Source organism: Pseudophryne corroboree, chromosome 2 (assembly GCF_028390025.1).
Source record: "Pseudophryne corroboree isolate aPseCor3 chromosome 2, aPseCor3.hap2, whole genome shotgun sequence".
Classification (NCBI taxonomy): Eukaryota; Metazoa; Chordata; class Amphibia; order Anura; family Myobatrachidae; genus Pseudophryne; species Pseudophryne corroboree.
In genome coordinates this window covers 858,217,221-858,241,757 of record NC_086445.1, presented here as the reverse complement: position 1 = coordinate 858,241,757, position 24,537 = coordinate 858,217,221, and the positions used below count along the sequence as shown (strand labels likewise).

General features: G+C 48.7%; 1 protein-coding gene across 3 annotated transcripts in view; it reads left to right on the top strand.

Moving 5' to 3' along the window:
• The window catches only part of ITGAE (integrin subunit alpha E), a 343,943-nt gene that overhangs the window by 66,617 nt on the left and 252,789 nt on the right, over positions 1 to 24,537 (top strand). For all 3 annotated transcript variants that reach the window (XM_063955833.1, XM_063955834.1, XM_063955832.1), the window contains exons 8-9: positions 4,273 to 4,388; positions 24,300 to 24,454. In XM_063955833.1, coding sequence (XP_063811903.1) covers positions 4,273 to 4,388; positions 24,300 to 24,454 — 271 coding nt within the window. The remainder of the gene's footprint in view (positions 1 to 4,272; positions 4,389 to 24,299; positions 24,455 to 24,537) is intronic.

Genomic DNA, 24,537 nt, shown 5'->3' with positions numbered 1-24,537 from the left:
CGAGCCGTGCATGGGTACTCGGAGCCGGAATTCTGGCAGACAGGATGCCACTGTCAGTATAGTGACAGCCAGCATCCCGTCTGCTGGCACATGATGTGTATCCCGTAAAGGGAAATGCTGTGAAGTCACAATAGTTTTCACGATCACTAATTTCAATAAAGGATAGTGCTACAGGTAAATGCTGTGACCTAATTAACACAAATCAGAGACCCCACGAGGAGGTATGGACTTAGCTGCACCCAGCACGCCAGCCGCATGATGGTTCCAGACACACACACACACACACACACACACACACACACACACACACACACACACACACACACACACACAACCACACACACACACACACACACACACACAACCACCACACACACACACACACACACACACACACTACACCTTGCTCTCTCTCACTCATACACACTATACCTTGCTCACACACACTACACCCTGCTCTCACACACATACCCTTGCACGCACGCACACACAAACACACACACACACACACACACACTACACCTTGCTCTCTCTCACACATACACACTATACCTTGCTCACACACACACACACACACACACACACACACACACACACACTACACCCTGCTCTCACACACGCATAGCCTTGCTTGCCCACACACACACACACACACACACACACACTATATTTTGCTCACTCACTCTCTCTTATTGCCTTGCATAATATACAAGGGGCTCCTGTGGTGTAACGTCTATAAGGGGTTCATACTGTGCTGTTACGTGTATAAGTGGTTCTTACTGTGTGGTGTAACGTGTATAAGGGTCTCTTACTGTGCTGTCACATGTATAAGGGGCTCTTACTGTGCAGTGTAACGTGTATAAGGGGCTCTTACTGTGCAGTGTAATCTGTAAAAGGGGCTCTTACTGTGCAGTGTAACGTGTGCAAGGGGCTCTCACTGTGTGGTGTAATATGAACAACAGACAGTACTGTGCAGTGTAATGTGAATTGATACTATTCAGTGACCACGCCCCTTCACTGTGAAGCCACTGTGTGGCAAGAAATGTAAAAAACCCTGTGGCACGAGGTTTTGCTATACAACTGCAGGCAGTGGTCGAAGTAGAAATTTTGAAGTGGGGTTATGCAAAAGTCAAGGACGCAATTATGCGCGCGCCCTCCAGAAAAGGGGCAGTGGTCACCCAAAATAGGGCATGGTCACCCAAAAGGGGCGTGTCCAGTGTAGTAGAACCCCTTATACTATCTAGTACTGGTGCTCCTTTCACCTTTTAGCACACGGTACGTGCCGAAATTCACATTATAGCACACGGTATGAGACAAAATTCACATTATAGCACACGGTATGAGCCGAAATTCACATTATAGCACATGGTACGAGCCGAAATTCACATTATAGCACAGTGAATGAGCCGAAATTCACATTATAGCACACTGAATGTGCCGTAATTCACATTGTAGCACACTGAATGAGCCGAAATTCACATTGTAGCACACTGAATGAGCCGAAATTCACATTATAGCACACTGAATGAGCCGAAATTCACATTCTAGCACACTCAATGAGCTGAAATTGTGACAGCACGGACAGCCAGAGTGACGACAGGGAGAGAGAGAGAGTGACGACAGGGAGAGAGAGGGTGACGACAGGGAATGAGAGTGACGACAGGGAGAGAGAGTGACGACAGGGAGAGAGAGAGAGTAACAGCAGGGAGAGAGAGTGACGACAGGGAGAGAAAGTGACGACAGGGAGAGAGAGTGACAGCAGGGAGAGAGAGAGTGACAGGGAGAGAGAGTGATGACAGTGACAGCAGGTAGAGAGAGTGACGACAGTGACAGCAGGGAGAGAGTGTGACGACAGTGACAGCAGGGAGAGAGAGAGTGATGACAGTGACAGCAGGGAGAGAGAGAGTGACAGTAGGGACAGGGACAGTAATGACAGGGAGAGAAGGTGAGAGCAGGGGAACATTTCCTGACTCATTTGTTGCGGCTGGCGGCGGCGAGCGGTGGGCGGCTGGCGGCAGTGAGCGGCGTGCGGTTAGTGGCGGTGAGCAGCGGCTGTGAGCGAGTACAGCACTCTACACAGCCGCCGGCCGCCGCGCAGGGACGGGAGGACAATGTGCAGCAGGATGGCCACTTCCCTCGCCTCCTGCTGCACTTCATTTCCGGGTCAGTGGAAGAATTGGCGGTATACCATACCGCCATATACCGCCCCACTTCGACCACTGATTGCAGGACTGAAAATGAGATGCAGTGATTTCTGTGGAAACCACTGCGCCTGGGAAACAAATGTTTTTGCATGATTTAAGTATCCCAGCTATATAGGAAAGGGTTAATTATTATTATTATTATTTTTAACAATTTCTTATATAGCGCAGCATAATCCGTTGCGCTTTACAATTGGGGCAACAGTAATAGAACAAAACTGGGTAATAACATGCAGACATAGAGGTAGGTTCTTAATGGGCTGTATTACATGATCATCCAGCAATGTTGAAAGAAAGAAAAAATATGTGAGGTTATGTGTGAACTGTATACAGATGATGTAATTAGATAGGAGACATTATAGGTTATGTGGATGGGCCCGGAATTTGAAAAGCTTGTCTGAATAGGTGAGTTTTCAAGGAACGCTTGAAGGTTTGGAGACTAGAAGTGAGTCTTATTGTGCGTGGGAGGGCATTCCACAGAGTGGGTGCACCCTGGTAAAAGTCCTGTAATTTTGAGTGTGTGCAAGTGATGCGTGTGGATGAGAGACGCAGATCTTGTGCAGAGCGGAGAGGCCGGGTAGGGAGATATTTTGAGATGAGTGAAGAGATGTATGTAGGCACAGTTTGGTTAATAGTCTCGTATGTAAGTAAAAGCATTTTATATTGAATAATATAGAATACCGGTAACCAATGGGGGGACTGACAGAGTTGATCTGCAGACGATGAACGTTTAGCGAGGAAGATTAGCCTCGCAGCTGTATTCAGAATGGATTGTAGTGGTGAGAGCCTATTTTTGGAAAGAGTTTTTGCTGTGTCTTGTGTAAGATAAGGGCGTATTTTGGATATGTTTCTTAGATGCATGTAACATGATTTTGAGACAGATTGAATGTGGGCAACAAAGGACAGTTCAGAGTCAAGAATGACACCTAGGCAGCGAGCTTGTGGGGTAGGGTTGATTGTTGAGATATCAACAGTGATAGATGTATCAGGTTGGTAGCTTTTATTGGCCGGTGGAAATATAATTAATTCTGTTTTGGAAATATTAGGTTTGAGGTGGCGAGATTAATGGCGAAGATAATCCAATTAGTTTATCCATTAATGCCTGACTCCTACAACAACGCATTGTATAGGGCAAGCCATGTGCACCCGTGCTCCCTGTGAGCCCATTGGTCACACTTCCATTGTTTAGCAGCCTGTATTAGTAAAGGCACACCAGTGACAGGTGAGGGTAGTGGGCAGATGGAGCATGCACACTACCAGATACGGAGGATTTTTTGTGGGCTAAATGAAAAGATTGGGACTTCTCAGGGACAGCGTGTCTACACTCATGCTATCCCTGAAAGGATTTTTCCTGGATAGTAGTGAAAAGTGAGTAAAACATGCAAATAGCCTCAACGAATTATACTGAAAATATTCAAGACAATGACCCTCATTCAGCATGTATTGCAATTACAAAGCTGCTTGCAGTCCTTATTAATGAAAATGCAGGAGGAGGAGCATAGCACCTTTTTCCTGCATTTGCGATAGCAAAACTGTGATGCGATTACAGTCCAGGATGAACATCGCAACAAACGGTTGCGATGTTCATCCGCAACGGCAGGCTAAGCCTGAGCTTACTCAGACTACCTGTCACAGGCGGCTTGCGAGGCCACGGAAACTGCGTATGCAATGCAGTCCTTGGCTTCACCACTTCCAGGCAACGCCAGCCAATCGAGGAAATGCATATGTGCAGGACCCGTTGTGCGCATGTGCAGAACAGGTCCTGCGATCGCATTGCAGAGGCATTTGCATTACTGCAATGCGATCGCAGGACCTATCTGGAAACTGCACAAGGGATTGCAGTAGCGATCCAACCTGAATATCCCCCAATATCACTATTATTGCAAAATAGACCCCAAGGTGTCTTATGGCCTTCCTGTTCATTCTTTCATATTGGTAGCTGTTATCCGCTGTTGTCTTTTATGAGTGTGAATGGGGTATATGTGTACATTTATTGTAGGATTGTCATTTATTCACTTTGTTACTAGTTCTGTTCTAAAAAAAAAAAAAAAAACTTTTTCATTTTGAACAGGGACAGAGATTGCCATAGTTCTAGACGGTTCCGGAAGCATAGACGAAGAAGATTTCCTGAAAGCAAAGGATTTTATATCCAACCTGATAACAAGAGTATGGGGAAAGTGTTCAGAGGTATGTTACATTTCCTGTCCCTGTGATGGAAACAATATTATTTTGGTTGTTAGACAAAGAAAGCCGCAATTGAATTAACACCTAGTATTGCCTCTATAACATACTTGACGACTTCTTTAATCTCCTCTCCGGGAGATGCCCGGAGAGAAGCAGGTGAGCGGTGCTGAGGGTGGGGCCGAGCTAAAGGCGTCATTAGGCCCTGGCCACACACAGGGAAAAGTCCGGGATTAGGTGATATTTGCATAGAAGGCGGAGCTGAAATGACGCAATTAGCATATAATTGCGTCATTAGGCTCTGCCCCCTCTTCCGGGTCCGCAATTTCGCTGTATTATTATCCACATTGTGCCCACTACACTAGGAAGTGGACAGCATGCGGGAGCGGTGCCCACTCTTCCGGGGCTGCGGGGCACTACCTGAGAGGAGTTGTCACGCCTCCTGCTTGCACTAGTGATCTGTGCTGCGCCCTAGGATGCAGCATTGGATCAGCTGCAACACCATTGGCTGTTAGTATGACCCATGGAGTCACGCAAGCCGGCTACTACAGATCCAACAAAGAGGACAGGAAATCCTTGCCTTCCAAGAGAGATCCTGCCCACATCACTCCCTCACAATGGTGGCGACAAGGGCCGGCTGCAAGCATGTTCCAATAGAGTGGCCGCGCAGGGCGCCACCCTTTATGGGTGCCACATGCTGGCGCCGCCATATTGGAGCCTGGAGCCTGGTCCTGTAGGCTGCAGCAGTGTCTGTCCGGCCCGGCTCAGCACCGCCTTCGAATACCAGCAGCGGCTGCCTGTGTGTGGGGGAGTTCTGTGGGCGGGACAGTGCTAAACTACTCTGTGCGCGCTGTGCAGCGCCGGCGTCTGGCATCAGACGCTGGCGCCGCACAGCGCGCACAGATTAGTTTTGCTTTAGTCTGCCCGCGGCCAACAGCACTCCTCCTCATTGCGTCGGCACAGGTACTGTGGGGGCATATCTGGCACTGTGGGGGCATGTGTATCTGGTACTGGGGGCATAACTGGCACTCTGGGGACATGTGTATCTGGCACTGGGGGCATATCTGTCACTCTAGGGACATGTGTATCTAGCACTGGGGGCATAACTGGCACTCTGGGGACATGTGTATCTGGCACTGGGGGCAAATCTGGCACTGTGTGGGGACATTTGTTTCTAGCACTGGGGGCATATCTGGCACTGTGTGGGGACATGTGTATCTAGAACTGGGGGCATATCTGGCACTGTGGGAACATGTGAATCTCGCACTGGGGGCATATATATATATATATATATATATATATATATATATATCTGGCACTGTGGAAAATAGATGTATCTGGAACTATGGGGGCATATCTGGCACTGTGGGGACATGTGTATCTGGCACTGGGGGCATATCTAGCACTGTGTGGGGACATGTGTATCTGGCACTGGGGGCATATTTGGCACTGTGTGGGGACATGTGTATCTAGCACTGAGGGCATATCTGGCACTGTGGGGACATGTGTATCTGGCACTGGGGGCATATATGTATCTGGCACTGGGGCATATATGTATTTGGCACTGTGGGGGGCATATCTGGCACTGGGGGCATATATGTATCTGGCACTGTGGAGGCATATATGTATCTGGCACTGTGGCATATATGTATCTGGCACTGTGGGGGCATATATGTATCTGGCACTGTGGCATATATGTATCTGGCACTGTGGGGGCATATATGTATCTGGCACTGTGGGGGCATATATGTATCTGGCACTCTGGGGGCATATATGTGTCTGGAACTGTGGGGGCATATATGTATCTGGCACTGTGGGGACATGTGTATCTGACACTGCTGGGGGGAATATCATGTGTATCTGGCACTGCTGTGGGGCATATCATGTGTAGCTGGCACTGCTTGGGGGGGCATATCATGCCTATCTGGCACTGCTGGGGGGCATATCATGTTTATCTGGCACTACTGGGGGGCATATCATGTGTAGCTGGCACTGCTGGGGGGCATATCATGTATAGCTGGCACTGTTGGGGGCCATATGTCTATCTGGCACTGCTGGGGGGCATATCATGTCTACCTGGCACTGCTGGGGGGCATATCATGTGTATTTGCACTGCTGGGGGGGGCATATCATATGTATATGGCACTACTGGGGGGCATATCATATCTATGTGGCACTGCTGGGGGGCATGTCATGTCTATCTGGCACTGCTGGGGTGCATGTCATGTCTATCTGGCACTGCTGGGGGGCATGTCATGTCTATCTGGCACTGCTGGGGGGCATATCATGTGTATTTGGCACTGCTGAGGGGGGCATATCATATGTATATGGCACTACTGGGGGGCATATCATATCTATGTGGCACTGCTGGGGGGCATGTCATGTCTATCTGGCACTGCTGGGGTGCATGTCATGTCTATCTGGCACTGCTGGGGTGCATGTCATGTCTATCTGGCACTGCTGGGGGGCATGCCATGTCTATCTGCAATACTGGAGACATTATGTGTAAGGAACACTACTATGGGCGTTATGTGTAAGGCTGTTAATTGTGTGCGTAGAGGGGGTGTGAAAATATATTTTTTTATAGCTTGATAATATAAAGTTGTGAGGCCACGCCCACTTTCCAGGAGCGTGCACGCCGAAGGCACGCACATGGGGGGCGATTTGACATGCCTTTATTTTGGGAAACGGAGGTCATCGTCGCCCCCCTTCCCACCCCTAAATGGCTGCAGACTGTCAATATTGACAGTTTGCTGCTGATATGCATCCGACATTGGCATGACAGGTCTGGCCCATGCACAAAGTACCAAATATTGATACTTTGTAGCATGAGCAGCATATCCATCGGGACCTGAATCATGCCCCTTTCTGGACTCTCTATATATTGTATGTACTTTCTGCCTGACCCAACCACACTAGGCCGTCATACCCTTGCACCCTGTGGTCCTTCTCTCTCCATCAGTCAGCACGTGGTTCCACCACAGATTGTGCCCAAACTGCATCACTGTTTGCTGTATTTACTGCTCCCTGCTTTTTACCATGTACTTCTGTCCTACTGTATGCTATGCCTGTGTACTATACCTCCACTGAAGTTCATCCTCCATGGGCAGAGTGTACTTACATAGTTACATAGTTGTTGAGGTTGAAAAAAGATAAATGTCCATCGAGTTCAACCTATTGTAATTACATTATTTTATTTAATTATTTTTTTCTTTAAATATTAATTAAATGCTGTATCCCTGGATATTTTTTTCAGCTAGGAATTTATCCAATCCATTTTTAAACTTATTGATTGTGTCCACCATTACTACCTTCTCTGGAAGAGAATTCCAAATCCTTACTGCTCTTACTGTGAAGAATCCTTTTCTCCGTTGGGTATGGAATTTTTTCTCCTCTAACCTCAGTGGGTGTCCGCGTGTCCTATGTCGTGTTTTTTTGGTAAACAAATAGTTTGATAGATCCTTGTATTGTCCCTTAATGTATTTATAAATATTAATGATGTCCCCTCTCAGTCGCCTCTTTTCCAGTGTGAACATATCAAGCCTTTTAAGTTTTTCCTCATAGTCCAATGCCTCTAACCCCTTAACCAGTTAGTGGCTCGCCTCTAAACCCTTTCAAGTTCCAAGATATCTTTTTTATAGTATGGTGCCCAAAACTGTACACAATGGGGGTCATTCCAAGTCGTTCGCTCGGTAATTTTCATCGCATCGCAGCGTTTTTCTGCTTAGTACGCATGCGCAATGTTCGCACTGCGACTGCGCCAAGTATTTTTGCTATGAAGATAGTTTTTTTACTCACGGCTTTTTCTTCGCTCCGGCGATCGTAATGTGATTGACAGGAAATGGGTGTTACTGGGCGGAAACACGGCGTTTTATGGGCGTGTGGATAAAAACGCTACCGTTTCCGGAAAAAACGCGGGAGTGGCTGGAGAAACGGGGGAGTGTCTGGGCGAACGCTGGGTGTGTTTGTGACGTCAAACCAGGAACGACAAGCACTGAACTGATCGCAGATGCCGAGTAAGTCTGAAGCTACTCTGAAACTGCTAAGTAGTTTGTAATCGCAATATTGCGAATACATCGTTCGCAATTTTAAGAAGCTAAGATTCACTCCCAGTAGGCGGAGGCTTAGCGTGTGTAACTCTGCTAAAATCGCCTTGCGAGCGAACAACTCGGAATGAGGGCCAATATTCCAGGTGTGATCGCACCAATGATTTATACAGTGGCAGGATTACACTCTCATCCCTTGTCTCCATACCACGTTTTATTAGCCTTAGCTGCTGCATTTTGACATTGCAAACTGCTACCAAGTTTATTATCGATGAGCACACCCAGATCCTTTTCAACTACCGTTATCCCTACTTTTTCCCCATTTAGTTTATAGGTTGCCTGATTGTTCTTAGTCCCAAGGTGCCTAACTTTCCATTTGTCTATATTGAACCTCATTCCCCATTTGTCTGCCCAGGCCTCCAGTCCAGTTAAGTAATTCTGTAGAGACTCAACAGCCTTGTCTGAATTAATTATTCTACATAATTTAGTGTCATCTGCGAAAAATTGACACTGTGCTTTCCAGTCCCTCACCTAGGTCATTAATGAATATATTAAACAGCAATGGCCCGAATACTGAGCCCTGCGGTATTCCACTGTGTACTGAAGCCCATTCAGAGTACATCCCATTAACCCCCACTCGCTGTTCCCTATTAAACAGCCAGTTACTCACCCAAGTAGAGATAGTATTTCCCACCCCAAGCTCTCTTAGTTTGAGGATTAGTCTCCTGTGCGGAACTTTGTCAAAAGCCTTAGAGAAGTCTAAAAAGATCACATCCACTGCTTGACCCTTATCAATACTATCACTCACTTTCTCGTAGAAGCTTATTAAGTTAGTTTGACATGACCTGTCCTTCACAAATCCATGTTGATTCCTAGTAATAACCTTGGAGGTATCCAAGTACTCCAGAATGCTATCCCTTAATATACCTTCTAGTATTTTCCCCACTATAGATGTCAAGCTAACCGGTCTATAGTTCCCGGGGAGCGTTTTAATACCCTTTTTAAATATTGGGACTACCTCTGCTTTACGCTTAAATATTGGGACTACCTCTGCTATGGCTCTATTCATATATGGTATATCATACTGCCACACATGTGTCAGATTTCTCATGTGTGCCTTGGGTCCTTGTATGACTTATTATCTCCCACAGTGTAACCTTTGTAGTGCGCCCAGCATGGCTGCTTCACCTTGTAAGCTTGTGGATGAGATGAAAAATACATGGACCTAATGTTTATGATGGGACTGAGAGCATTAGGACGCTGCAACCACCCATTTGGTGTCATCTCTTCTCAGCCTAACCAATTCTACCCAGGGTAATCCTACATAGTGCGCTCAAGATGGCTGCCTCATCTGGTACCTTTCATGGGTGGACTATATAACCTGTGGAAGTTATTACCCAAAAAATGTCTTCACCAACTCTGCAATATGCTTATTGTGCTCTCTAAATTTTTGTTGTTTTTTATTATATACTAGGTGCTTCATCGCGCCCTACGGGTGCTCTTCACACCGTCGTAAGGGGCTACGCCCCCTTAACCCCTGTACGCCATTCAATATATGTATTATATTAAGTATTACCTGCATTCCTAATTTTGTGAGTGGTTAAATATTGCACAATGAAAGGGCGTTGGATGGTGAAGGGGGCGCCTGCAGGGCGACGGTGTGAACAGCGCCTGCAGGGCACACTGTACAGAATGCAGCGGGTGTGGGGGGGAACGCGGATGGGGTCGTGAGGCGCTGCGGGTGGGGATGTGCGGGGAAGTGGGATCCGGAAGCGGTATGGGTGGGGGAGGGCGGGGGGTTTGGTGGGTAGGGGAGGGGCAGGTACGGGGATCTGGGGGGTGAGTGAGGGGGTTCCGGAGGCGCTGCAGGTGGGGAAGGGGCGAGTGCGCCGCAGGTGGGGTAGGAGGTCCGGAAGCGATGCGCGTGGGGGAGGGGCAGGTGGGGGGGTGCGGCAGATGGGGTCGGGAGGAGCAGCGGGTAGTGGAGGAGCAGGTGCAGTGGGGCCGTGCGGGTGGGGTAGGAGCGAGTGCGCTGCGGGTGGGGTAGGGGGTTCGGAAGAGATGTGCGTGGGGGAGGGGCAGGTGTGGGGTTGCGGCAGATGGGGGAGGGGGTTTGGAGGCGGTGCGGGTGGTTGAGGGGCGGGTGCAGTGGGGCAGCGGGTGGGGTAGGGGGTCAGGATGTGCTGCGGGTGAGGGAGGGGCGGTTGCGGGGGTTGACGGCGGATGGGGGAGTGTGTCTGTGGAGGGGGGGTGGATGGGGGGGCTGTGGTTGGGAGGGGCTGTGGTTGAGGGAGGGGCAGGGGAGTGGGGGCCGTGGCTGGTGTAGGGGGTCTGGAGGGGCCGCATGTGAGGGAGGGGTGGTGGTGCAGCGGATGGTGAAAGGGTTCAAAGGCGCTACAGGTGGTGGATGGGTAGGTGCGGCGGGTAGGGGAGGGGCAGGTACGGGGATCTGGCGGATGGGGGAGGGGGTTCCGGAGGCGCTGCAGGTGGGGAAGGGGCGAGTGCGCTGTGTGTGGGGGATGGGAAGGTGCGGCACATGGGGGAGGGGGTTGTGAGGCGCTGCGGGTGGTGGAGGGGCGGGTGCAGTGGGGCAGGGTGTTGGGAGGTGGTGCGGGTGGGGAGGGGGCGAGTGCGCTGCGGGTGGGCTAGGGGGTCCATAAGCGACGCGTGTGGGTGGAGGGTCAGGTGCGGGGGTGCGGCAGATAGGGGAGGGGGTCTGGAGGCACTGCCGGTGGTTGAGGGGTGGGTGGGGTAGGAGGTCAGGAGGTGGTGCGGATGGGGGTGTGCGGTTGGGAGGTTCTGTGGATGAGGGAGGGGCAGCGGAGTGGGGGGCGTGGGTGGTGTAGAGGGTCTGGAGGCGCCGCGTGTGAAGGAGTGTCGTGTGGTGGAGTGGCAGGTGCGGCGGATGGTGGAAGGGTCCGAAGGCACTGTGGCGGTGGATGGGCGGGAGCGGGGGTGCTGCAGGTGCGGTATGGGGTGAGGAGGCGCTGCGGGTGGGGGATGGGCGGCTGCGGGGGTGGACGGTGGATGGGGGAGGGTGTCTGTACAGGCTGTGGGTGGAGGGGGAGGGGGATATGGGGGCTGTGATTGGGAGGGTCTGTGGTTGAGGGAGGGGCAGGGGAGTGGGGGCCGTGGGTGGTGTAGGCGGTCTGGAGGGAGGGGTGGTGGTGCAGCGGATGGTGGAAGGAGCTGCAGGTGGAGGATGGGCGGGTGCGGGGGTGCCGCAGGGGGGGTAGGGGGTCAGGAGGCGCTGGAGGTGCTTGTCCATCAGCAGCAGCAGGGCCGCAGCCCACCCGGGTGCAGTGTCAGGGTAACTGTGTTGCGGGCACCCGGGGAGCACACCAGAGTGGGGTGTCCCTGTTCCTGCGTGAGGCGCTCTGCCTCACATGTCCCCCTTCCCCCAGCCAGGCACATCTCTTCCCCCAGCAGGCACATGTCCACCCCCCCCCCCCCAGGCCAAGCACGTGTCCCCCCCAGCCAGGCACATCTCTTCCCCCCAGCCAGGCACATCTCTTCCCCCCAGCCAATCTTCCCCCCAGCCAGGCACATCTCTTCCCCCCAGCCAGGCACATCTCTTCCCCCCAGCCAGGCACATCTCTTCCCCCAGCCAGGCACATGTCCCGTCCCCCCTTCGTCAGGCACATCTCCCTCGGCAACCGGGGAGTACACCAGTGTGCACTGTCCCCGCTACCGCACATCTCCCCCCCCCCCCCGCGAGGCACATGTCCCCCCCGCCAGGCACACCTTCGCCCTCTGCAGGCACATCTCCCCCACAGGGCACCAGGCACATTTCCTCTCCCCCCCCAGGCAGCCGGGGACCCGCTGTACCTGGAGGACCGGACCGAGGGCTGTGCCGGCAATAGGAGCGCTTTCTCCTTGCTGGGGCAGACGGCAGGGGAGAGGCGCCGGGGCTCAGGCGGGGAGCGGGAGTGACAGGCGCTCGGCTTCAGACAGAGAGTCGCCTCCCGCCCTCACGTCTTCGGCCCGGGACGATGGAAGACTGTGGAGATGTGCGCCGAGAAGGTGCATGGTGTGTGACGTCACTGATCTGCATACAGTAGCTTAGCCCATCTGTGACTCCACCCAGCGTTACGGCCAGGCACAGAGTCACAGACTTGGGCTAATATATAGGAGATTATATAGAGGTAAATTTTACCAAGCTTGGAGATATTAGGATAGTTAGTTCTTTCCAGTCTACTGTGCATGCACAGGTCTTCAGAAACCTGGAGCCTGCCATGTTCCCAGTGACTAATCTCTACTGCGCATGCAGTAATCACTGGGACAATGGTCCGGAGTTGTCTCTTGCACCTGCAACACCGGTGCTGGGCTCCAGAGAGGTAAGTGTGAAACGGGTGTTGATCATTTGGTCGACCTGGAAAAGATCAACAGTGTCTAGGTTAACCCCAAAAGGTCAACATGCACAAGGTCAACATGGACAAAAGTTTGACATGGAAAAGGTCAAAACAGAAAAAGATTGGCATGAGCTTTAATGTTTTTTAATGTTTGTTTTTTTGTTTTTTTATTGTGTCATTTTCACCGTCATAGCACAGGGACCCCCAATTAATATACCTTGTCCCCCCACATCATGCAAAGTTACTATTCCGCATAGTATTCCACATGAATGGTAACGTATGAAAAAGTTGAAAAAAATGAAAATATTTTTAAAAAACTGTTGACCATATGCTGTGTCAACCATTGCCATATCAACCTAATGACCATGCTGACCTAATGACCATGTCAACCAATAGCAGTGATGTGCAGTGAGGTGAATGGCTGGGGAGGCATTCATAGGGATAGGTCTGAATGCTGGGAGTCTGCTACTCACTGTAACTTTTCCATCACTACACTAAGCTACAGTGTCCATTAAGTCTCCTACCTGCATCCCTGTGTGTTCTTTTGCTACTGCTGACTGAGCTCCGACTACAGTGGACTTCCTGGTCACATGACACATCCAAGAGTCTATCAATGCACAAGACACGCCCCCACACTTAGAGGCATGCCTCTATTAGCTACCTTTCTGTGTAGCTTTACTACCTGTGGTGTGGCCCCGCCCCCAGCTCTGTAAAGCAGTGTCTGACTGTAGATACGAAGCAGAGTTGTTGCTGCCTCATCTCTCTTGCCAGGGATCTCCACAAAGCTGGAGTGTTAACTAAAAAAAGATTACAATAAACAAAGAAGTTGTTTATGTTATAAATATCTTCTTTGTAATATTCTAATCAAGGCTCTGCCTCCCCTGCCTCCCCTGACCATTAGTTGTCGTCCTATTGACTGTCGACTTTATTACTGTCAACCTATCATCTGAATACCGTATAAAATATGGATGCAGGGTTTGCGTTGTGCACCGCACACATTGCACCCATTACAGATATACACCGATACATCATGCCATGGTTTGTGACTGCATCATAATGGGAGTGTTGACATCCTTCAGAGTCAATTAATTGCATGTCTCTATCTCTGGATACACTACTCCCACTAGGGCCTGGATTAAGCCTTTGGGGGGCCTGGGACAATTGAGACGGGGGTGGGTGGGGGGAGGATGTAAATTAGATTGTGCATACCTCCCAACATGACTCATTTGATGAGGGACAAAATGCTCTCTACCTGGACTTCCCTCATAGTACATGATTGGCATCACCTGTGTTGAACTATTTCACTGATAAGAAAGGTATTTAAGCACAGATGGTTGCAAAATCATATATTAAGAGGGAAGCCCGGGTAGAGAGAATTTTGTTCCTCCTGAAATGGGTCATGTTGGGGGGTATGGATTGTATATATTTAATTTAAACCAATGTTGTATACTAGATTTAAAGTAATAGTTTAATAATGTCCGAGTATTGTTTACAGCTCCACCTAATTGAGAGATAACCATTTTATAAAGTTCTCCTGTAGTGCACCAAACACAACTTAAACAACCTTAAAATACACAGAGAAAAATAAAACTTATAATTTATCTTGTCATATGCAAGAATAGAAGCCTCTGTACTACTTACACACTGGGACAGGACTCAGGAGGACTTTCTGGAGTAAATTTACTTGAACTTCTAAAAATGAAAAGTGATGATGATGCCCATAACAACTATTCAGATTCTGTCTAACATTAATCTATAAAGTGATAGACAGAATGCTATGGGCAATATCACCACTTTTCATTTTTAGAAGCTTTAGTAAATTTACCCCATTGTGTGTGTGTCTCTCTCTCTAGACCTGAATGTGCTCTGTAGAGTTTGACAGCACATAGATAGCAGGTTACACAGGACCTAGACACACAGGCGGGAAGAAGGAGAAGCAGAGATCCCTGGGTCACTTGCAGCTCTCGCCCCCCTCCTATCTCTCTTCTGGTCGGGAAGCTGCATCGGTAGCTCCTGTGTCTCTGCCAGCACTGCATACTATCCTACTCGCATTTTGGGGGTAATTCCAAGTTGATCGCAGCAGGAATTTAGTTAGCAATTGGGCAAAGCCATGTGCACTGCAGGGGAGGCAGATTTAACATGTGCAGAGAGAGTTAGATTTGGGTGGGTTATTTTATTTCTGTGCAGGGTAAATACTGGCTGCTTTATTTTTACACTGCAAATTAGATTGCAGATTGAACACACCCCACCCAAATCTAACTCTCTCTGCACATGTTATATCTGCCTCCCCTGCAGTGCACATGGTTTTGCCCAATTGCTAACTAAATTCCTGCTGCGATCAACTTGGAATTACCCCCTTTGGCTGTCTGTCTCTGCTGCTGTACAAGAAGGAGAGGTACTGATGTCAGTGTGCCCCAGCTGAGGGGTCCCCTGACAAACCTGACAAAGGGGGGGAGCCAGGGTACAGTATCCCCTGCGCCGTTAATCTGGCTATGACTCCCACCACACTCACAGCAGACTCTCACATATGCAGAGTTACACAGCAGACTCTCACACATGTAGAGTAACACTCACAGCAGACTCTCACACATGCGGAGTCACATTATCATCAGACTCTCACATATGTAAATCTCAAACATGCAGAGTCACATGATTATAAGATTCTCATACTCACAGCAGACTCTCACACATTCATTCACACTCACAGCAGACTCTCACATATGCAAAGTCACACTAACATCAGACTCTCACATATGTAAAGTAACACACACAGCAGAATCTCACACATGCAGATTCACACACAGCAGAATTTCAAACATATAGAGTCACACCAACAGCAGAATCTCACAAATGTAGAGTCACACCCACAGCGCACACACAGTTATTCAGAATGGAACACACAATATAGTGTTCCCCATCTGTGTAGTAGTGTTCTAACCTCTGGGTAGTGGTCACACTACTCCTGCTCCCCCCTCCTATTTCTCATGGTGCAGACAGGAGTCAGGGGCTAGTGCTATAACCTGCACTATGTAAACTCTTCCCCCTTTTCAGACCTCCCCCCTTCTCTCTTGCCTGTAGAGTAGCTCAGCTCCACAGCTACTAGTAATGGACAAGGAGGTGGCAGCTCTTCTGCTACTCCCTGGTAACGCCACTGACTGGCTGCTATCTTCATTACATCTCCAGATAATTAGAAGCAGATACCGAAATATAAAGACCCAGGGCTGGCTTTAAGGCAATATGGGCTTGGGGATGAAAATGTTCATGGGCCCTTTTGTTGGAAGCTGCAGCACTGTTGCCAGTGCTGTGTGAGTGTGGCCAGTACCATATGGGCATGTACACTATAAGCCCCAATGTCTCCCACATTTTTATGTGGATGACTAGAGCACTAGTTTCATTGTTATTCTATCCCTGGACTCCATAGCCATAAGTAATCTTTTTGGTGCCCTGTACCAGAGAGAGAATTGCCCCCCCCCCCCCTCCCCCCACACACACATTTTTTTCAACATGGACATAATGCCTTGTGGGAAAGGGGCATGACAAGAATGATCCCAGAGAAACCCCATGGCCCCTCCCATATATATATATATATATATATATATATATATGAACAGTGACAGAGGGTGCTAATATAGGATGAGGATCTATAGACCCATTTACTTATTGATCCTTATTTGGATAGAATACAATACATAAAAATAGGTAAATGTACCATTTTATCAATATTCTTTACCCAACAGTATTACAATAAAATTCTTGGTAAATAAACATTTATTTTCTATAGGGATACAGTAAAATAGGAGATAAAATATCACAGTACATTAGACACAGAAATGGATGTTTTGGTCACACCTATTGGGTATGAGCTCAATAGATAAATTTCACTTTGTTGGTTAATTGGGAACTGCAGGCCAATACGCATTTCGTCCAGATGGACTTCTTCAGGGGTAAATGGTGCTCGCAATGATTGAATTATGAATTTGTATCAAGAATAAGATTTTAAAAGATGGAGCAGGCAACTTCTGCTGTGTATAAGGGTAAAGAATTGTGATTCACAAAAATAAAAAATGCATGGGAAGAGCTAGAGGCATACTTCTTCCATATTGGCACGGATAATCCACTCAGAATTTAAGAGGACTACAGTGTGGACCACAAGGTGAAACTGAAGTTTCTTGTTCTGTATATGGTTTAAGCTATATTCCACCAATAATTTTGTGAGGGGGTTGCTTAAACACAGAGATAATTGCTCTCCAGGGCAAAGTATCCTCCAGCCCCAGCAATTAGTGGAATTTAGCTTAAACCATATACAGAACAAGAAACTTCAGTTTCATCTTGTCAAGGCCCATTTACTGGTTCTGTGCAGACTGCTATCTAGGTGAGCAGAGTGTGGATAGCAATATTTTTGATATCAGCATTTCAAATTGTCAAGAAACAGTGTCATCTGTCATGTTTCATCACGCTAGGTGTAATTCTTCAGATGCTTCCAGTGGGTGTAATTCTTCAGATGCTTCCAGTGGGTATGCTTACTTGTTGGGATAATCCTTTTTCTCTGACGTCCTAGTGGATGCTGGGAACTCCGTAAGGACCATGGGGAATAGCGGCTCCGCAGGAGACTGGGCACAAAAGTAAAGCTTTAGGACTACCTGGTGTGCACTGGCTCCTCCCCCTATGACCCTCCTCCAAGCCTCAGTTAGATTTTTGTGCCCGACCGAGAAGGGTGCACACTAGGGGCTCTACTGAGCTCTTAGTGAAAGTTTAGTTTTAGGTTTTTTATTTTCAGTGAGACCTGCTGGCAACAGGCTCACTGCATCGAGGGACTAAGGGGAGAAGAAGCGAACTCACCTGCGTGCAGAGTGGATTGGGCTTCTTAGGCTACTGGACACCATTAGCTCCAGAGGGACCGAACACAGGCCCAGCCTCGGAGTCCGGTCCCAGAGCCGCGCCGCCGGCCCCCTTACAGAGCCAGAAGCAAGAAGAGGTCCGGAAAAATCGGCGGCAGAAGACATCCTGTCTTCACCAAGGTAGCGCACAGCACTGCAGCTGTGCGCCATTGCTCCTCAGCACACTTCACACTCCGGTCACTGAGGGTGCAGGGCGCTAGGGGGGGGCGCCCTGAGCAGCAATAGAAACACCTTGGCTGGCGAAAATACATCACATATAGCCCCCAGGGATATATGGATGAATTTTAACCCCTGCCAGATTCCACATAAAAGCGGGAGAAAAGGCAGCCGAGAAGGGGGCGGAGCCTATCTCCTCAGCACACAGGCGCCATTTTCCCTCACAGCTCCGCTGGAAGGACGTCTCCCTGACTCTCCCCTGCAGTCCTGCACTACAGAAACAGGGTAAAAAAGAGAGGGGGGCACTAATTGGCGTAATAATTACAAATAGCAGCTATAAGGGGGAAAAACACTTATTTAAGGTTATCCCTGTATATATATAGCGCTCTGGTGTGTGCTGGCATACTCTCCCTCTGTCTCCCCAAAGGGCTAGTGGGGTCCTGTCCTCTGTCAGAGCATTCCCTGTGTGTGTGCTGTGTGTCGGTACGTTGTGTCGATATGTATGAGGAGGAAAATGATGTGGAGGCGGGGCAATTGCCTATAATAGAGATGTCACCCCCTAGGGAGTCGACACCTGAGTGGATGATCTTATGGAAGGAATTACGTGACAGTGTCAGCTCTTTGCAAAAGACAGTTGACGACATAAGACAGCCGGCTACTCAGCTTGTGCCTGTCCAGGCGTCTCAAAAGCCATCAGGGGCTCTAAAACGCCCGTTACCTCAGATGGTAGATACAGACGTCGACACGGATACTGACTCCAGTCTCGACGGGGAAGAGACAAACGTGACTTCCAGTAGGGCCACACGTTACATGATTGAGGCAATGAAAAATGTTTTACATATTTCTGATAATACTAATACCACTAAAAAGGGTATTATGTTCGGTGAGAAAAAACTACCTGTAGTTTTTCCTGAATCTGAGGAATTAAATGAGGTGTGTGATGAAGCGTGGGTTTCCCCCGATAAAAAACTGATAATTCCTAAAAAATTATTGGCATTATATCCTTTCCCGCCAGAGATTAGGGCGCGTTGGGAAACACCCCCTAGGGTGGATAAAGCACTCACACGCTTATCAAAACAGGTGGCTCTACCCTCTCCTGAGACGGCCGCCCTTAAGGATCCTGCTGATAGAAAGCAGGAAGGTATCCTAAAATGTATTTACACACATACTGGTGTTATACTGCGACCAGCAATCGCCTCAGCCTGGATGTGCAGTGCTGGTTTGGCTTGGTCGGATTCCCTGACTGAAAATATTGATACCCTAGACAGGGACAGTATATTACTGACTATAGAGCATTTAAAAGATGCATTTCTATATATGCGTGATGCACAGCGGGATATTTGCCGACTGGCATCAAGAGTAAGTGCGCTGTCCATTTCTGCCAGAAGAGGGTTATGGACGCGACAGTGGTCAGGTGATGCGGATTCCAAACGGCATATGGAAGTATTGCCTTATAAAGGGGAGGAGTTATTTGGGGTAGGTCTGTCAGATCTGGTGGCCACGGCAACAGCTGGGAAATCCACATTTTTACCCCAGGTCGCCTCTCAACATAAGAAGACGCCGTATTATCAGGCGCAGTCCTTTCGTCCCCATAAGGGCAAGCGAGCGAAAGGCTCCTCATTTCTGCCCCGGGGCAGAGGAAGGGGAAAAAGGCTGCAACAGACAGCCAATCCCCAAGAACAGAAGCCCTCTCCCGCTTCTGCCAAGTCCTCAGCATGACGCTGGGGCTTTACAAGCGGACTTAGGCACGGTGGGGGCACGTCTCAAGAATTTCAGCGCGCAGTGGGCTCACTCGCAGGTAGACCCCTGGGTCCTTCAGGTGGTATCTCAGGGGTACAAATTGGAATTCGAGACACCTCCCCCTCGCCGGTTCCTAAAGTCTGCTTTACCGACGTCTCCCTCCGACAGGGAGGCGGTATTGGAGGCCATTCACAAGCTGTATTCTCAGCAGGTGATAATCAAGGTACCCCTCCTGCAACAGGGCAAGGGGTATTATTCAACGCTGTTTGTGGTACCGAAGCCGGACGGCTCGGTGAGACCTATTTTAAATCTGAAATCTTTGAACACTTACATACAAAGGTTCAAGTTCAAGATGGAGTCACTCAGAGCAGTGATCGCGAACCTGAAAGAAGGGGACTATATGGTGTCTCTGGACATCAAGGATGCTTACCTCCATGTCCCAATTTACCCTTCTCACCAAGGGTACCTCAGGTTTGTGGTACAGAACTGTCACTATCAGTTTCAGACGCTGCCGTTTGGATTGTCCACGGCACCCAGGGTCTTTACCAAGGTAATGGCCGAAAGGATGATACTTCTTCGAAGAGAAGGCGTCTTAATTATCCCTTACTTGGACGATCTCCTGATAAGGGCAAGATCCAAGGAACGGTTAGTAGTCGGAGTAGCACTATCTCAAGTAGTGTTACGACAGCACGGGTGGATTCTAAATATCCCAAAATCACAGCTGATTCCGACGACACGTCTGCTGTTCCTAGGGATGATTCTGGACACAGTCCAGAAAAAGGTGTTTCTTCCGGAAGAAAAAGCCAGGGAGTTATCCGAGTTAGTCAGAAACCTCCTGAAACCAGACCGGGTCTCAGTGCATCAATGCACAAGGGTCCTGGGAAAAATGGTGGCTTCCTACGAAGCGATTCCATTCGGCAGATTCCACGCAAGAACATTTCAGTTGGATCTGCTGGACAAATGGTCCGGATCGCATCTTCACATGCATCAGCGGATAACCCTGTCCCCAAGGACAAGAGTGTCTCTCCTGTGGTGGTTGCAGAGTGCTCATCTTCTAGAGGGCCGCAGATTCGGCATTCAGGACTGGATCCTGGTGACCACGGATGCCAGCCTGAGAGGCTGGGGAGCAGTCACACAGGGAAGAAATTTCCAGGGCTTGTGGTCAAGCCTGGAAACGTCACTTCACATAAATATCCTGGAACTAAGGGCCATTTACAATGCTCTAAGCCAAGCAAGACCTCTGCTTCAGGGTCAGCCGGTGTTGATCCAGTCGGACAACATCACGGCAGTCGCCCACGTAAACAGACAGGGCGGCACGAGAAGCAGGAGGGCAATGGCAGAAGCTGCAAGGATTCTTCGCTGGGCGGAAAATCATGTGATAGCACTGTCAGCAGTGTTCATTCCGGGAGTGGACAACTGGGAAGCAGACTTCCTCAGCAGACACGACCTCCACCCGGGAGAGTGGGGACTTCATCCAGAAGTCTTCCACATGATTGTAAACCGTTGGGAAAAACCAAAGGTGGACATGATGGCGTCCCGTCTCAACAAAAAACTAGACAGGTATTGCGCCAGGTCAAGAGACCCTCAGGCAATAGCGGTGGACGCTCTGGTAACACCGTGGGTGTACCAGTCAGTGTATGTGTTCCCTCCTCTGCCTCTCATACCCAAGGTACTGAGAATTATAAGACGGAGAGGAGTAAGAACTATACTCGTGGCTCCGGATTGGCCAAGAAGGACTTGGTACCCGGAACTTCAAGAGATGCTCACAGAGGACCCGTGGCCTCTACCTCTAAGAAGGGACCTGCTCCAGCAGGGACCCTGTCTGTTCCAAGACTTACCGCGGCTGCGTTTGACGGCATGGCGGTTGAACACCGGATCCTGAAGGAAAAAGGCATTCCGGATGAAGTTATCCCTACCCTGAACAAGGCCAGGAAGGAAGTAACCGCACAACATTATCATCGTATTTGGCGTAAATATGTTGCGTGGTGCGAGGCCAGGAAGGCCCCTACAGAGGAATTTCAACTGGGTCGTTTCCTGCATTTCCTGCAAACAGGACTGTCTATGGGCCTAAAATTAGGGTCCATTAAGGTTCAAATTTCGGCCCTGTCGATTTTCTTCCAAAAAGAGCTGGCTTCAGTTCCTGAAGTTCAGACGTTTGTCAAAGGGATACTGCATATACAGCCTCCATTTGTGCCTCCGGTGGCACCTTGGGATCTCAATGTGGTTTTGGGGTTCCTAAAGTCACATTGGTTCGAACCCCTTATCACTGTGGACTTAAAATATCTCACATGGAAAGTGGTAATGCTGTTGGCCCTGGCTTCAGCCAGGCGCGTGTCAGAATTGGCGGCTTTGTCCTATAAAAGCCCTTACCTAATATTTCATACGGATAGGGCAGAATTGAGGACTCGTCCTCAATTTCTCCCTAAGGTGGTTTCAGCGTTTCACCTGAACCAGCCTATTGTGGTACCTGCGGCTACTGGGGACTTGGAGGACTCCAAGTTGCTGGACGTAGTCAGGGCCCTGAAAATATATGTTTCCAGGACGGCTGGAGTCAGAAAATCTGACTCGCTGTTTATCCTGTATGCACCCAACAAGCTGGGTGCTCCTGCTTCTAAGCAGACTATTGCTCGTTGGATTTGTAGTACAATTCAGCTTGCACATTCTGTGGCAGGCCTGCCACAGCCAAAATCTGTAAAAGCCCATTCCACAAGGAAGGTGGGCTCATCTTGGGCGGCTGCCCGAGGGGTCTCGGCTTTACAACTTTGCCGAGCAGCTACTTGGTCAGGGGCAAACACGTTTGCTAAATTCTACAAATTTGATACCCTGGCTGAGGAGGACCTGGAGTTCTCTCATTCGGTGCTGCAGAGTAATCTGCACTCTCCCGCCCGTTTGGGAGCTTTGGTATAATCCCCATGGTCCTTACGGAGTTCCCAGCATCCACTAGGACGTCAGAGAAAATAAGAATTTACTTACCGATAATTCTATTTCTCGTAGTCCGTAGTGGATGCTGGGCGCCCATCCCAAGTGCGGATTGTCTGCAATACTTGTACATAGTTATTGTTACAAAAATCGGGTTATTGTTGTTGTGAGCCATCTTTTCAGAGGCTCCTCTGTTATCATGCTGTTAACTGGGTTCAGATCACAGGTTGTACGGTGTGATTGGTGTGGCTGGTATGAGTCTTACCCGGGATTCAAGATCCTTCCTTATTGTGTACGCTCGTCCGGGCACAGTATCCTAACTGAGGCTTGGAGGAGGGTCATAGGGGGAGGAGCCAGTGCACACCAGGTAGTCCTAAAGCTTTACTTTTGTGCCCAGTCTCCTGCGGAGCCGCTATTCCCCATGGTCCTTACGGAGTTCCCAGCATCCACTACGGACTACGAGAAATAGAATTATCGGTAAGTAAATTCTTATTTTTTATTGAGTCCAAAGGCTGACAACTGAGTTTGATTGTTCTGTCACTCTCTGTATGTATATATGTATATTTGGGGATCCGAGTTCACCGAGTCCCAAGTCGGGTCTTCCCTCGAGTTTGGAACTTACATTTAAAAACAAAATCTTGGATTTTGGATTGTATGCAAATCCCTACTTCGTGATTTCAGGTGCCATTTCACTCAGGAGATTGTGTGATGAGGGGGGAAAAATTGATTGCTAATGGATGTTATTGCTGTAAATAATACTATATGAAGAAAAACAGGTCCAAGTTACATGATTTTAGCTGTTTTTTTTATTTTTAAAGAAACCCAGATCCGAAACCAAACCCAACAGTGAACCCAATATACTGGAAGGTGTTTGGTAAATTTGTTTGCTTAACTCAGTGGTTCACAAACTGTGTGCCACGGCATCCTGGGGTGCCTCGGGACACTTGCAGAGGTGCCCTGGGTTGGTGGTCCAGGACCAAATCAAATTATTTACGGTCAATGCAAAACCAGTGCTGGTGGCTGTCAACCATAAAATATATGGACACACAGAAGCAAATCCTGTCCCTCACCACACAGGGGATCAGTATGAAAGACCTACAATCAAAATTCTGACGGTCATAATCCCGACAGCAATTGACCGATGGTCAAAATTCCGACAAGGTAAAAATCCAAACAAGGCCAAAATACTGACATTTAAAATACCGACAAGATAAAAATACCAAAATGTCGACAGGTCAAAAAGCCGACAAGAGTTTTTCTTTGTTTTTTGGTGTGCATGTCGACATAGGTCAACATGGACACCATATAAGTGTACGGCGACCCCTCGAATGGCTCGCTACACTCTCCATGCTTCGGGCACGGTGCCTCACTGCACTCGGCACACTATTATATTCCCCCTCCAGGTTCACTGGGATGGTAAAGTATGAACAAGTCGGTTTCAATGAAAAACTCATGTCGACTTTTTGACCTGTCGACATTGTAAATGTTGATATCTTGACCTTGTCAGTATTTTAAATATTGGTATTTTGACAATGTCAGTATTTTGACCATGTCAGGATTTTTGACCGTCAATGGTTGTTGGGATTTTGACCATCGGGATTTTGATTGTAGGTAAATTGACTGCATCCCCCACACAGGTGTACCTAAGGATTACATAACACAATTTACTTAATTTAATATTTATTTCTAAATTTCTCAATAAAAACTCTTAACCTAGGGGTGCCATGAAAACAATTCTGATACTCTAGAGCCCTGTTTGAGAACCACTGGCCTAACTGATTCTAGTATCTTGTTTTCTTTTCTCAGTGTGATTTTGCTGTTGTCCAATATGGACATGTAATTCAAACAGAATTTGACCTACAGGACAGTTCTCGAGGCATCAACTACATTCTAGATAAAGTTCAAAAGATCCAGCAAATTGGGAATGTAACAAAAACGGCATCTGCTCTTCTCCATGTCCTGTGAGTAAAGTGTTCCTATAATATGTATGGGCCTTGATGTACCTCAATAACTATCAAGTTGCAGATATCTTATATTTTATATA